Source organism: Bison bison, unplaced genomic scaffold (genome assembly GCF_000754665.1).
Source record: "Bison bison bison isolate TAMUID 2011002044 unplaced genomic scaffold, Bison_UMD1.0 scf7180017864531, whole genome shotgun sequence".
Taxonomy (NCBI): Eukaryota; Metazoa; Chordata; class Mammalia; order Artiodactyla; family Bovidae; genus Bison; species Bison bison.
In genome coordinates this window covers 5,952,424-5,968,564 of record NW_011495081.1, presented here as the reverse complement: position 1 = coordinate 5,968,564, position 16,141 = coordinate 5,952,424, and the positions used below count along the sequence as shown (strand labels likewise).

Here is a 16,141-nt window from a genome sequence, read left to right as displayed (position 1 = left end):
TATAAAGGACTAGGAACAGCCTCCAAGTTTTACATTTAAATACAAGATGACACCAAATTAAACTCACAAGGGAAAAAAAGTGAGATAAATATTTGCTAACTAGATATTTTCAATCATTTCTGTTTACAGTACAATGCAAGGCAACAGAGTTGAAACAATTAAGGGAAATCATTCAAATTTATTATTTAAATTTATGTAGAAATAACCAGGATCCAGTTATGGTCATAAAGTAACAGAGGTAAGAAGCCATACTCTTTCTCAATAGCCTTTCTATTGCTAAACCTATCTCAAAAGTCTACCTGTGGGGAAAAAAATTACAGAGTGAAAATGACAAGGGAAGTACAAGAACAATGGCATCTGTAATATTTTATGAAAGTGTACAAGGCTTAACTGACACATCTCACCCTATAATAATAAAATCATGAAATACAAACATGGACCAATTTTAGTAAAGTAGCATTCTGATAGGAATTAACTACTTTACAAGCTTTATTATCACAGCAGCTTTGTCCTACCTATTTAATCTGTTCAGTCTTTTCAACATAATGGTTATTAATCAAGCATATTCTTTAGCAAGCCTTCTCAAGAAAAATTCCAGAGATTTTGGAAAGCCTAAAATCTGGACTTCTTTTTCTCGTTAAAATGTAAAATAATTTTAAACATCGTTTGAGATGTAACTCTGGGAAGCAAAATATATAGAGAAAAAATAACAAAAACAAACATACATATATTTAACGCAGATACTGGGTACATCTGTTAAGGTCAAAGACAGGCTTTCATTACTTGGATCCATCTAAGCTTTTAACATACATTCTTTTAAAGTCAATATGATTAGTTTAAAGATTGAGAACCAGGAGATAAGCAGTCAGGAGGCGAAAGAGGGGAAGTTACTTTTTTCAGCATTTTCTATTGATTCCCATCAGTCTCAAGTGATACAAACTTCTGTAGGTTAGCCCAAACCATGGACTATCTGGGATTCACATAAGGGGTACATTCAAAGACCGGGACGGGATTCTAGATGCATGCCAAATCGTCTCTGATTCCCCTTGACTAGGAATGCACGAAAGGGTAAAAAGCATGTAGGTTTCCTGTCATAAACGAGAAAAAGGCTGGTGGGCACCAAAGTAGAAAGTGGGAGCACAAAACCAGATCTGATTAACAGCATTTAAAGTCTCCATGCAACCCTTCCTCCCCTCCATCAGACTGGGCCATCCTCTCCAAGTCCGAATGCTGAGAGGTGAGAGACATGTGGGGTCAGGGTGTCTACCCCGGCAGGTCCCCTCCCTCTTTTCCCTCTGCTGAGCCCAGATCTCCGTTCTGAACCGACCTAGGAGCTGGTCCAGGGCTGGCAGCCCGGTTGATACCAGCAGCTGTCCATTCCGCACCGACGGCCGTGTCCCCGCGATGGACACCAGTCGAGAGCAGCCGCTGTCGGCACCGCTGGCTCTGGGACCCCTCCGCTGGAAGCTAGTGACGTTGTTCGTGCTGGCCGCCGCTACCATAGACCCAGTACTCCGGGTGCCGGTGCCGCAGGTGCCTGCTGCCGCCATCTTGGGGCTTCTCGCGTTGACCCAATGAGAACTCTGGGAGCTTAAGCCGCGGGCCTGTCACAGTCAGCCCCAAACTCCCGCCTCCTTGACTCTTGAAGCCAATAGGACTGAGGGCTCCCTCTAGAGTCAACCAATTGGAAGGCGTATTGCTGAAAAGTGCATTTACGTCAGGACGGCCGACTTCTGCAAGGCCCAGGTGAGAAAGAGCCACCTGAGTCCTGGATGAGAGTCTTCCTGGGTTCTTTGGGGCTTGAGGTGGGTAATATCATTAACGTTCTTCTCGTTTTGAGTGTCTTCATTCAAGTTGAGTTAAAAAAAAAAAAAAGGCTGGTGATGGGGTATATCAAGCAACTTTCCTCCTGCACTTTCCTCCTCTCTGTAGTAAACAGGATACCGCCCCCCACCCCAGGCCTTTTCTGATTTCTGAAAGAAAATTCCCTCCGGCATCCTCTTCCGGTCTTTTTCTAAGTAGTTGGGTAACATGGAAGGGATTGAAACTCTTACCTTAATGAGTAGGTTGTTGAGCCCCTGGGCTCGGTTCCTCAGTGCCGGTGGCAGCTGGGTTGGATTTAGACAGAGTAAAAACTCTTGAGCTTTGAGGTTTTTTGGTTTCCCTCTGTTTCAAACAACAGATGACAAACTGTACCTTTCTTGACACGTCCCCGTAAGTTGCTTTCGTTAATTTTAATTAGTGCTTCTGAAAGTCTTAGAGCGCCTTTCCATAAGTGGTGTGAATGATAAGTGTTATTCTGACAACCTTGTTCACACATTTAATTGTCGTTTGCTGTTAAGGCAGCTGCAAATAACATAATACTTTAGTTTTTTTTTTTTTTTTAACCCGAAAAACTGGTAAGAATTAGATGTGTATGTGCTTTCTTTTTCAAGTGATCTGTGAACTCTGAATCCAGAGTTTATTAGAATATGAATTTTACATGTAACCTAGATTTTGGGAAAAAGCCATGAATCCTTGGATTTAAATTTTGTTTTCACAGTTTTGAGCTGGGCGTGGAGTAGGGGGTTGGACTAAGTAATCTTTGAAGACGTTCCTGATTGACAAATGTGTAAACTAAAAGAGTCCCAAGTTATGCTTGCTCTAATACTAATTGGTGGTTTTGACAGTGATCTATGATGCTAATAAAATTCATCAAAACTTCATGGAAACTTGCCATTGAATTGTTTTAAATCTCAGTGACCTGTAAAAACGTTTTGGCTGATTCTCTTTGAGATTATATTGCTGCATAGTGACTCCAGTTTTTCATTTGGGTAGATTTTTGTTTTTTAAAGAAAAATGTTGAGAAAAAAAAAAAAGCGTTGCAGTTTAACCATATATCAACTGGAAAGCTTGATCAGGCTTTAGGTGCTTTCATTTAGAGTCTCACCAGTATAATTCTGTGATGCCAATCATTCAGTAAGTAGCCAGGGTTTACTATCTGCTTGGACCTAAACTTGTCATTTTAGGGCAAAGTAAAAAAAAAACTGTTCTCATTTGGAGGAGATAAGATTAACACATAGATAACAACATATCAGTTAAAATGATCACAGTGAACAATATATGTTAATATTGTCCTGTAGTAAGTACTCAAGAAGACCAAAACAGAAAGTGACAAAGCACTCTAATAACAAATAGGAACTTCTTAGACAGTTTTGCTGCTCTAAAAACTTTGAAGTACACAAATATTGAAATTCTGTGGATTTATTTACTACATATCCGCTTGTTTTCCACTCTATTTAATTCAGCCTTTAGATTTCTAAAGTGAAAAATTGTTTTTCAGCTTTAACTACAATCCAGGAAGAGGTGCATCAATGCATTCCTAAAGTTAACATATAATCTTGGTACAACATTATCATCAGTTCAGTTCAGTTGCTCAGTCATGTCGGACTCTTTGCGACCCAATGGACTACAGCATGCCAGGCCTCCCTGTCCATCACCAACTCCTGGAGTGTACTCACACTCGCGTCCATTGAGTCAGTGATGCCATCCAAACATCTCATCCTCTGTCGTCCCCTTCTCCTCTCGCCTTCAATCTTTCCCAGCATTAGGATCTTTTCTAATGAGTCAGTTCCTTGCATCAGATGACCAAAGTATTGGAGTTTCAGCTTCAGCCTCATTCCTTCCAATGAATATTCAGGACTGATTTCCTTTAGGATGGACTGGCTGGATCTCCTTGCTGTCCAAGGGACTCTGAAGAGTCTTCTCCAACACCACACTTCAAAAGCATCAATTCTAAGGTGCTCAGTTTTCTCTATAGTCCAACTCTCACATCTGTACATGACTACTGGAAAAACCATAGCTTTGACTAGATAGACCTTTGTTGGCTAAGTAATGTCTCTGCTTTTTAATATGTTGTCTAGGATGGTCATAGCTTTTCTCCCAAGGAGCAAGGGTCTTTTAGTTTCATGGCTGCAGTCACCATCTGTTGTGATTTTGGAGTGCAAGAAAATAAAATCTGTCACTGTTTCTGCTGTTTCCCCACCTATTTGCCATGAAGTGATGGGACCTGATGCCGTGATCTTAGTTTTCTGAATGTTGAGCTTTAAGTCAGCTTTTTTACTCCTCTTTCACCTTCATGAAGAGACTCTTTAGTTCCTCTTCACTTTCTGCCATAAGTGTGGTGTCATCTGCATACCTGAGGTTATTGATATTTCTCCTGGCAGTCTTGATTCCAGCTTGTGCTTCCTCCAGCCCAGCGTTTCTCATGATGTACTCTGCATATAAGTTAAATAAGCACGGTGACAGTATACAGCCTTGACATACTCCTTTCCCAATTTGGAACCAGTCTGTTGTTCCCTGTCCGTTTCTAACTGTTGCTTCTTGACCTGCATACAGATTTCTCAGGCAGGTCAGGTGGTCTGGTATTCCCATCTCTTTAAGAATTTTCCACTGGTGATTCACACATTCAAAGGCTTTGGCATAGTCAATAAAGCAGAAGTAGATGTTTTTCTTGAACTCTCTTGCTTTTTCAATGATCAACAGTTGTTGGCAATTTGATCTCTGGTTCCTCTGCATTTTCTAAATCCAGCTTGAACATGTGGAAGTTCTCTGATCATGTACTGTTGAAGCTTGGCTTGGAGAATTTTGAACATTACTTTGCTAGCATGTGAGATGAGTGCAATTATGTGGTAGTTTCAGCATTCTTTGGAATTATGTTTCTTTGGGATTGGAATGAAGACTGACCTTTTCCAGTCCTTTGGCCATTACTGAGTTTTCCAAATTTACTGGCATATTGAGTGCAGCACTTGCACAGCCTCATCTTTTAGAATTTGAAATAGCTCAGCTGGAATTCCATCACCTCCACTAGCTTTGTTCATAGTGATGCATCCTAAGGCCCACTTGACTTGTCATTCCAGGATGTCTGGCTCTAGGTGAGTGATCACACCATCATGGTTATCTGGGTCATGATGATCTTTTTTGTGTAGTTGTTTTGTGTGTCTTGCCACCTCTTCTTAATATCTTTTGCTTCTGTTAGGTCCATACCATTTCTGTCCTTTATGGTGCCCATTTTTGTGTGAAATGTTTCCTTGGTATCTCTTAATTTTCTTCAAGAGATCTCTAGTCTTTCCCATTCTATTGTTATCTTCTATTTCTTTGCATTAATCACTGAGAAAGGCTTTCTTACCTCTCCTCGCTTTTCGTGGAACTCTGCAATCAGGTGGAATCATCTCTCCTTTTATCATTTGCCTTTCACTTCTTTTCTTTTCTCAGCTATTTGTAAGGCCTCCTCAGATAACCATTTTGCCTTTATGTATTTCTTCTTGGGGATGGTCTTGATCATCGCCTCCTGTACAATGTCATGAACCTCTGCCATAGCTCTTCAGGCATTCTGTCTATCAGATCTAATCCCTTGAATCTATTTGTCACTTGCAGTAAATCATCAAATGATTTAGGTCATACCCGAATCGTCTAGTGATTTCCCCACTTTCTTCAATATAAGTCTGAATATGGCAATAAGGAGTTCATGATCTGAGCTACTGGCAGCTCCTGGTCTTATTTTTGCTGACTGTATATAGCTTCTCCATCTTTGACTACAAAGAGTATAATCAATCTGATTTTGGTGTTGACCATCTGGTGATGTTCATGTGTAGAGTTGTCTCTTGTGTTGTTTGAAGAGGGTGTTTGCTATGACCTGTGCATCCTCTTGGCAAAACTCTGTTAGCCTTTTTCCTGCTTCATTTTCTACTCCAAAGCTAAATTTGCCTGTTACTCCAGGTATCTCTTGACTTCCTATGTTGGCATTCCAGTCCCCTGTGATGAAAAGGACATCTATTTTTGGTGTTAGTTCTAGAACATCTTGTAAGTCATCATAGAACCGTTCAGTTTCAGCTTCTTTGGCTTTAGTGGTTGGGACATAGACTGGATTACTGTGATATTGAATGATTTGCTTTGGAAACGAACAGATCATTCTGTCATTTTTGAGACTGCACCCAAGTACTGCAGTTTGTACTCTCTTGTTGACTATGAGGGCTGCTCCATTTCTTCTAAGAGATTCTTGCCCAGGGTGGTAGATATAATGGTCATATGAGTTAAATTGGTCCATTCGCCTATTCCAGTTCATTTTAGTTCACTGATCCCTAAAATGTCAATGTTCATTCTTGCCATTACCTGTTTGACCACTTCCAACTTACTGTGATAAGTAGTCCAGGTTCCTATGCAATATTGGTCGTTACAGCATCAGGCTTGACTTCTGTTAGCGGCCATATACACAACTGTGCATTGTTTTTGCTTTGGCTCCGTCTCTTTATTCTTTCTATAGATATTTCTCTATCCTTCTCCCTTAGCATATTGTGCACCTGGGGAGTTCATTTTTCAGTATCCTATCTTTTTGCCTTTTCATACTGCTCATGGGGTTCTCAAGGCAAGAATACTGAAGTGGTTTGTCATTCCCATCTCCAGTGGACCATGTTTTGTGAGAACTCTATACCGTGACCTGTCTTGCATGGCCCTGCACAGCAAGGCTCATACTTCATTGACTTAGACAAGGCTGTGATCCAAGTGATCAGTTTGGTTAGTTTTCTGAAATTGTGGTTTCCATTTTGTCTGCCCTCTGATGGATAATGTTCATAGATAGATGACTCAATATTTTCAGTGTCAGTTCTTCCATAATTGATTCGTAGATTTCATGCAGTCCCAGTTAAAATCCCAGCATGTTATATCATGGATATTAACAGACTGGTTCTATAGTTTATACGGAAAGACAGAAGATCTAGAATAGCAAACACAATATTGAAGAACAGAGATGTAGTACTGACACTACCTGACTTCAAGACTTACTGTAAAGTATTAGTGGAGCAGCATACAGAATCCAGAAATAGACCCACATGAATATAGTGAACTGATCTGAGACAAAATGAGCAAAAGCAACACAGTGGAGCAAAGATAGTCTTTGCTTTGTAGCAGTCAGTCATATACATGCAAAAATAAATAAGTAAATAAATCTTGACACAGACTTTACTTCAGAAAAATTAACTCAAAATGAATCACATACATACATGTAAAATAAACTATAAAACTCATGTAGGATAACATCATAGAAAATGTAGCTTACCTTGGGGATGGCAATGACTTTTTAGATACACCAAAGACATCATCTGTAAAAGAAGGAGTAGATAGGTTGGACTTCATTAAAATTAAAAACTTCTGCTGTGGGAAGGACAGTATCAAGAGAATGAGAAGACATGCCACAGACTGGGAGAAGATAATTGCGAGGACACACTTGATAAAGGGCTGTTATCCAAAATATACAAAAGTCATACTCTTAGCATCTGTTGTTGTTAGTCAGTTGCTCAGTCCTGTCCAGCTCTTTGAGACCCCATGGACTGCAGCATGCCAAGCCTCAGTCCTCCACTATTTCCCAGAGTTTGCTCAAATTCATGTCCTTTCAGTCTGTGATGCTGTCTAACCATCCTGTGCTGCCCCCTCCTTCTTTTGCCTTCAATTTTTTCTACCATCAAGGTCTTTTCCAGTGAGTCAGCTTTTTGCATCAGGTGGTCCAAGTATTGGAGCTTCAGCATCAAACCTTCCAATGAATATTCAGATCTGATTTCCTTTAGGATTGATTGGTTTGGTCTCCTTCCAGTCCAGGGGACTCTACAGAGTCTTCTCCAGCACCACAATTGAAAAGCATCAATTCTTCAGTGCTCAGTCTTCTTTATGGTCCAACTCTCACATCTGTGCATGACCACTGGAAAAACCATAGCTGTGACTATATAGACATTTGTTGGCAAAGTGATGCCTCTGCTTTTTAATACACTGTGCAGGTTTGTCATAACTTTTCTTCTAAGGCATAGCATCTTTTAATCTCATGATTGCAGTCACCATCTGAGTGACTTTGGAGCCCAAGAAAATAAACCCGTTGCTTCCACTTTTCCCCCTTCTATTTGTCATGAAATGATGGAACTGGATGCCAGATCTTAATTTTTGAATGTTAAGTTTCAAACCATCTTTTTCACTGTCCTCTTTCATACTCATCAAGAGGCTCTTTCAGTTCAATTCAGTCATGTTTGACTCTTTGCTGTCCCATGGACTGCAGCACACCAAGCCTCCCTGTCCATCACCAACTCCAGGAGTTTACTCAAACTCACGTCCATTGAGTTGGTGATGCCATCCAACCGTCTCATCTTCTGTCGTCCCCTTCTCCTCCCACCTTCAGTCTTTCCCAGAATCAGAGTCTTTTCTAATGAATCAGTTCTTTGCATCAGGTGGGCAAAGTATTGGAGTTTCAGCTTCAGCCTCAGTCCTTCCAGTGACTATTCAGGAGTGATTTCCTTTAGGATGGACTGGTTGGATCTCCTTGCAGTCCAAGGGACTCTCAAGAGTCTTCAACATCACAGTTCAGAAGCATCAATTCTTCAGCACTCAGCTTTCTTAATAGTCCAATTCTCACATCCATACGTGACTACTGGAAAAATCATAGCTTTGACTAGACGGACCTTTGTTGGCAAAGTAATGTCTCTGCCTTTTAATATGCTGTCTAGGTTGGTCATATCTTTTCTTCCAAGGAGCAGACATCTTTTAGTTTCATGGCTGCAGTCACCATCTGCAGTGATTTTGGAGCCCCCCAAAATGAAGTCTGTCACTGTTTCCACTGTTTCCCCATCTATTTTCCATGAAGTGATGGGACCAGATGCCATGTTCTTAGTTTTTTGAATGTTGAGTTTTAAAGAAGCTCTTCGTTCCTCTTCATTTTCTCCCGTTGGAGTGGTATCATCTGCATATCTGAGGTTATTGATATTTCTCCTGGCAGTCTTGGTTCTGGTTTGGGATTCATACAGCCCAGCATTTTGCATGATATACCCTTCATGGAAGTTAAATAAGCAGGGTGACAATATATAGCCTTGTACTCCTTTCCCAGCTTTGAACCAGTCAGCTGTTCCATGTCCGGTTTTAACCGTTGCTTCTTGACCCAATGACAGGTTTCTTAGGAGACAGGTAAGGTGTTCTGGTACTTCCATCTTTTAGAATTTTCCTTGGTTTGTTGTGATCTACACAGTCAAAAGCTTTAGTGTAGTCAGTGTAGCAGAAGTAGATGTTTTTCTGAAATTCTCTTTCTTTCTCCATGATCTAAGGAATGTTGCAATTTGATCTCTTCCTCAGCCTTTTCTAAATCCAGCTTGTACCTCTGGACATTCTCAGTTCATGTACTACTGAAACTTTGCTTGAAGGATTTTGGGCATAACTTTGCTAGCATGTGAAATGAGGGCAACTGTAGGGTAGTTTGATCAGTCTTTGGCATTACCCTTTTTTGAAATTGGAATGAAAACTGACCTTTTCCAATCTTGACTTGTTGAGTGCAGCACTTTCACAGCATCATCTTTTAGGGTTTTAAATAACTCAGCCGGAATTCCGTCACTTCCCCTAGCTTTGTTTGTAATAGTGCTTCCTGAGGCCCACTTGACTTCACACTCCAGGATGTCCAGCTCTAGGTGAGTGACCACACTGCTGTGGTTATCCAGGTCATTGAGACCTTTTTTGCATAGTTCTTCTGTGTATTCTTGCCATCTGTTCTTAATGTCTTCTGCTTCTTTTAGGTCCTTGCCATTTCTGTCCTTTATGAGGCCCATCTCTGCATGAAATGTTCCCTTGATTTCTCCAGTTTTCTTGAAGAGATTTCTAGTCTTCCCCATTCTGTTGTTTTTCTCTGTATATTTACATTGTTCATTTAAGAAGGCCTTATTGTCTCTCCTTTTTGTTCTCTGGAACCCTGCCTTCAGTTGGGTATATCTTTTCCGTTTCTTCCTTGCCTTTCACTTTTCTTCTTTCCGCAGTTATTGGTAAAGCTTCCTCAAATAACCACTTTGCCTTCCTGCATTTCTTTTTCTTTAGGATGGTTTTGATCACTGCTTTCTGTACAGTGTTATGAACCTCCATCCATAGTTCTTCAGGTACTCTGTCTACCAGATCTAATCTTGTCACCTCCACTGTGAAGTCATGTAGAATTTGATTTAGGTCATACCTGAATGGCCTAGTGGTTTTCCCTATTTTCTTCAATTTTTGCCTGAATTTTGCAATAAGGAGTTCATGACCTGAACCACAGTCAGCTCTTGATCGTGTTTTTGCTGATCATATAGAGCTTTTCCATCTTCAACTGAAAAGAATATAGTTGATTTGGGTATTGACTGGTGTTGTTGAACATCTTTTCATGTGTTTGTTGGCTATTTGTCTGTCTTTGGAGAAATATCATTTAGGTCTTCCGCCTATTTTTTTTTTTTTTTTAATGTTGAGCTGCATGAACTGTTTGTATATTTTGGAGATTGTTTTCTTTTCCCTTGCTTCACTTGTGAATACTTTTTCCCATTCTGAGGGTTAACTTTTCATCTTGTTTGTGGTGTCTTCCACTGTCTGTCCTTTGTGCTCCCCCATGATCCCCTAATGTTGCCGTTTTGTCCCAGCAGACTTCCCCTACCATGAGGTGATTTTTCTTGGTGCAGGAACCTCTCCTTACCTTCAGCTTCCCACCAGGGGTGCTGGTCTCTTTTTTAATCCCTTCCTTCTGTCTGTCTGTCTGTTTCCTACCCAAGAAAAGGATTTTTCTTGTCCTGTTAGGTATCCAAAGTCTTCCATTAATGTTCAGCAGGTGCTCTGTGAGAAATTTCTGTTTGTAGACGTATCCTTGATGTACTTGTAAGGAGACATGAATTCTGTGATGTGTTTCACCATCTTGACTGCCTGCCCCTTGATTGTAGCACTTTTAGAAGCAAGAATTAAAATATAGCTGTAGTGGTCTATAATAATTTCCAGGTAAACCCTGCCAGGTACCGCTTCCTGTGTTGATGGAAATATTGTATATCTACACTGATCGGTATAATAGCCATTAAATACATTTGATGTTTGAATACTGGTAATGTGGCTGCTATGACTGAGAACTGAATTTTTAATTTTGTTTTAATTATTTAAATTTAAAAGCTACTTTTTACCAAGTTGCTGCTATATAACTCTAAATCAATATTTAGCAAAATTTTTCTATGAAAACCAAATAGTAATTATTTCAGGCTTTGCAGATCATATGGTCCTTGTTGCAACTACTTAGCACTGTGGTTGTAGCAAAAAAGCAACTTTAGACAATATATAAATAAATGAACATGACTGTGTTCCAGTAAAACCTTATTTGCTAAAATAGAGTGAGCAGGATTTGGTTTATTGGGCCCTAGTCTCACAACCTCTGCTCTACATCAAAGATGTGTCTAAGGATCTATTTATTTTTCTTCACCTGCTGTTCTCTGGATCCTTTGCATTGTTTTTCCTTATGTGTGTGTGTGTATGTGTGTTTTTTGGTTGGGAGAAAGTAGTGTTTTCCTATAACATTTTAGAGAGATCATTACCCTCTTTGGGTTATTTTTCTGTATTTCTTCAACTTTGGTTTCAAATTTTATGTTTTTTGTATATATGGGGAAGGTGGTGGTGCACTGGCATTGTTTTAAATTTCTTTAAATTCTCATCTTTGTTCTTTTAATTCTGCTCTTTTATATACCCATTGTCTCTTAAATACAATATCTTACCTAATATCTCTAAAGGTGTTAAATACAATTATTTTCTTTTCCTACATGAATTACCTCTGATTTCTCCAGAGTTACTTGTTCTGTGTTTCATCATGGGCCTTCTTTTTCATTCTTGTGATTTTCTTAAATGTTGGTGATCTTTAGTTGTTCATTTGTGTTGATATATGATCAGTTGAATAATATAGATAACTAAAATGGACTTTTTTCTTATTTTGTTTTTTTAGCAAATCTTTACCCTAACTGGAAAGAATCCTGATGGAAATTCCTTGTGGGTAGGTAGGACTTAGTATTATTTTTGTTGTTGTTGTTTAAAGCATGTTGATTTATAGTAATATATTAGTTTCAGTGTATAATACAGTGATTCAGTATTTTATAGATTATTCTTTATTTAAATTTATTATAAAATATTGGCTATATTTCCTTACTGTTCAATATATCCTTGTAGCTTCTCTACTTTATCCCCAGTAGTTTATACCTCTTAATCCCCTACCCCTGTTTTCCCTTATCCCAACCCCTCCGCACTAGTAACCGCTAGTTTATTCTCTATATCTGTGAGTCTGTTTCCATTTTGTTGTGTTCATTCACTTTACTTTTAAATTTCACATTTATTGATAATATACAGTATTTATCTTTCTCTGTCTGACTTATTTCATTAAGTAAAATACACTCCTGGACCATTTATGTTGTCGCAAATGGCAAAATTGCAGTTTTATATCTTCCTTATCCATTCCTCTGTTGATTGAGACTTACATTGCTTTCCTATATTGACTATTGTAAATAATCCTGCTATGAGCAATGCAAAATGGAAACGGTGACAGACTTTAGTTTCTTGGGCTCCAAAATCACTGTGGATGGTGACTGCAGCCATGAAATTAAAAGACGCTTGCTCCTTGGAAGAAAAGTTATGACCAACCTAGACAGCATATTAAAAAGCAGAAACATTACTTTGCCAACAAAGGTCCATCTAGTCAAAGCTATGGTTTTTCCAGTCATGTGTGGATGTGAGAGTTGGACTGTGAAGAAAGCTGAGTGCCTAAGAATTGATGCTTTTAAACTGTGTTGTTGGAGAAGGCTCTTGAGAGTCCCTTGGACAGCAAGAAGATCCAACCAGTCCATCCTAAAAGAAATCAGTCCTGAATATTCACTTGAAGGACTGATGCTGAAGCTGAAGCTCCAATACTTGGGCCACCTGATGTGAAGAATCGACTCATTGGAAAAGACCCTGATGCTGGGAAAGATTGAAGGCAGGAGAAAAAGGGAACGACAAAGGATGAGATGGTTGGATGGCATCACCCACTCGATGAACATTAGTTTGAGCAAGCTTCAGGAGTTGGTGATGGACAAGGAGTCCTGGCATGCTGCAGTCCATGGGGTCGCAAAGAGATGGACATGACTGAGTGACTGAACTGACTAATGAGCAATGGGGTGCATATATCTTTTCAAATTGTGTGTTTTTGGTTTCTTTGAATATATATCCAGGAGTGGAATTGCTGGATCTTATAGTTCTATTTTAAGTTTTTTGAGGAATCTCCATACTGTTTTCCATAATGACTGTAGCAGTTTACATTCTCCCCACCAGCATATGAGAGTTCCCGTTTCTCAAACTCCTACATTTGTTATTTGTGGTTTTTTTGGTGATAGCCTTTCTGACAGTTGTGAGGTGATATCTCGTGGTTTTGATGGACATTTTTCTTATAATTACTCATATTGAGCATCTTTTCTTGTGCCTGTTGGTCATCTGTATGTCTTCTTTCAAAAAATATCTATCAGATCGTCTTTGCATTTAAAAAATTGGGTTGTTTGGGTTTTTTTTGTTTTTATTTTGAATTGTTTAAGCTGTTTATATAGTTTGGATATTAACCCCTTATCAGTCATATCATTTGCAAATATTTTCTCCAATCTAGTAGATTTTCTTTTTGTTTTGTCAATGATTTCCTTTGCTCTGTAAAAGCTTTTAAGTTTAATTAGATCCAATTTGTTTATTTTTGCTATTGTTCCATTTGCTTTAGGAGACAGATCTAAAAAATATCGCTGCAATTTATGTCAAACTGTGTATTGCTGTTTTCTTCTAGGAGTTTTGTGGTTTCTGGTCTTAGATTTAGGTCTTTTATTTATTTTGATTTTATTTCTGTATATGGTATGGGAAAATGTTCAGATTTCATTCTTTTACGTGTAGCTGTTCCTGTTTTCTCAACATCACTCTATAAGAGACTGTTTTTTTCTCCATTGTATGTTCTTAGCTCCTTTGTTATTTTATTTGTTGTTTTATTAGTTAACCATAGATATGTAGGTTTATTTCTGGGATGTCTGTTATGTTCCATTGATATATAGTTTTGTTTTGGTGCCAGTACCAAACTGTTTTGATTACTGTAGCTGTGTAATATAGCCTGAAGTCAGTGAGTGTGATACCTTCATCTGTTCTTTTTTTGTTGAGGTTGCTGCGGCTGTATAGGGTCTTTTGTGGTTCCATATAAATTATGGAGTTCTCTGTCCCAGTTTTGTGAAAAATATCATGAGTGTTTTGATAGGGATTGCACTAAATCTGTAGGTTCCTTTGGGTATGGGTAGGACTTACTTATTGATATGTTTTGATCGAGGTGGATAAGCAGAGAACAAACAGATAGGACAGGCCTTTTTCTAATAGCCTGGTAAGGAGGCTCCTATCCTAGATTTTCAACCACCATACTTTCATTCACCTAACTTCCTCTCAGGAAGGTTAAACCATTTTTATCCTCCTCAAATATTGATTCAGCCCTTGCTACAGGAAGAAAAGTTCCATCTTTCCTAAACATCCTGTGCATGTAGTTGGCCACGTGTCAGCATGCTTTTTAGGAAACCAAATAGTAAGTATTTTAGGTTTTGCAGGCCACATGTCCTCTTTCATCCCTTTTTAACACTACCATTAAATGCAATTTTATATTAAAAAATGAGTACAGGTGTGTCTTAATGCTTTGCTTATGAAAATTAAAATTTGAATTTCATATAGTTTTAACGTGTCACAAAATATCCTTGTTTTCTTTGAGCCATTTGAAAGTATAAAAACCAGTCTTAGTTTGCAGGGTATACAACAGCAGAGGGTAGCCTGGAAAATCTGCCCTGTGAACCATAGTTTACTAAACACTATGCCAGACTGCTTCTTTTTGTCATGTTCTACCTGTCACTCTTTTAGAAAGTTTTCAGAATCTCTAATATGTTGATGCTTTTCACTCCCTCTTAGTGGTCTAAGGCTCAGCCTTTTATTCTCCTCAGACCTTCAATGAAGTGGATGAGGTCTGCCCACATGAGGAAGGACAGTCTACTTAGTCTACGGATTCACATGTTAATGTCATCCAAATACACCCTTACAGTAAACCCAGAATAATGTTTGATCAAATATCTTGACCACCTGATGCAAAGAACTGACTCACTGGGAAAGACCCTGATGCTGGGAAAGATTGAAGGCACAGGGAGAAGGTGATGACCGAGGATGAGATGGCTGGATGGTATCACTGATTTGATGGACATGAGTTTGAGCAAACTTCTGGAGTTGGTGATGGACAGGGAGGCCAGGCGTGTTGCAGTACATGGGGTCATAAAGAGTCAGACATGACTGAGTGACTGAATTGAACTGAACTAAACGGAAATACCTTGATGCTGCATGGCCCAGTCAAGTTGACATGTAAAATTAACTGTCATTGTTGTATAGCTAGTAAATGATAGAGCTTGGTTTCACAACAGTAATGAACTGTGTCATGACAAAATTCAGGCTTTTATTTACTGTTTGTAACTAGGCCCAAACTCAGCATTCATATCCTTCTAAATTAGTCCTTTATTTAGCCAATTTATGGTTGGATATTTGCCTAGGCAATGAGGCATATTTATCTTGATAAAATGAGTAAATTCAGAGAAAGCAGTATGGTTAGAGACTGTGATATGAAATAACGGATAGTAAGTGGGACATATTTAACTCAGAGATGAATGATTTTGAGTTGAAGAAGACCTATCTTAACCTTGTGAAAGAGAAATTAGATCCCTTTGTTTTTCCAGAGCGTAGAAATTTCATTTTCAACTCAGATTAAAGAGCTTTCTATCAGAGTTGTCCAGCACTGAATTAAGATTTTTAATCATTAAAAAGTATTTTCTTTTAAAAATCTTTTGGATTTTAAGGGTATGTTCTTACTTTTTGTATTTTTTCATTCCCCAAAATGGAGGGTTAAAAACAAGTTAAACTCTGTGTTGTATTACAGTTTTGTCATTTTCTAGAATGAAAGATTTGAAATTAATTTTGTAGTCTGCTTAATATTCTAAGATTATTTTTTAAAAATTTGAAGAGCAAGTCATGCTTCCTTTTTCTATTTTGTTTTATTTTGTTTAGTTGCTAAGTTGTGTCCAACTGTTTATGACCCCATGGACTGCAGCATGCCAGGCTCTTTTTCTATTAACATTTCCTAAATAAACTCAGACCACCTGACCTGCCTCTTGAGAAACCTATATGCAGGTCAGGAAGCAACATTTAGAACTGGACATGGAACAAAAGACTGGTTCCAAAAAGGAAAAGGAGTACATCAAGGCTGTATACTGTCACCCTGCTTATTTAACTTCTATGCAGAGTACATCAT

At 38.7% G+C, this 16,141-nt stretch overlaps 2 protein-coding genes across 8 annotated transcripts in view; one reads left to right on the top strand and one right to left on the bottom strand.

Moving 5' to 3' along the window:
- Positions 1 to 1,579, bottom strand: part of ELP4 (elongator acetyltransferase complex subunit 4) — a 258,523-nt gene extending 256,944 nt beyond the window's left edge. Inside the window, exon 1 of the mRNA XM_010831809.1 lies at positions 1,328 to 1,579. Coding sequence (XP_010830111.1) covers positions 1,328 to 1,550 — 223 coding nt within the window. The 5' untranslated portion in view covers positions 1,551 to 1,579. The remainder of the gene's footprint in view (positions 1 to 1,327) is intronic.
- Positions 1,580 to 1,691: 112 nt separating this feature from the next.
- IMMP1L (IMP1 inner mitochondrial membrane peptidase-like (S. cerevisiae)) overlaps positions 1,692 to 16,141 on the top strand; it is a 76,206-nt gene continuing 61,756 nt past the window's right edge. For 3 of the 7 annotated variants that reach the window (XR_824508.1, XM_010831806.1, XM_010831801.1), the window contains exons 1-2: positions 1,698 to 1,805; positions 11,768 to 11,815. The gene's annotated coding sequence lies outside the window, so the exon portion shown is untranslated. Of the gene's footprint in view, positions 1,806 to 11,767; positions 11,816 to 16,141 lie in introns of all 7 variants that reach the window. The other 4 variants (XM_010831805.1, XM_010831804.1, XM_010831802.1 and 1 more) reach the window with 3 other exon arrangements.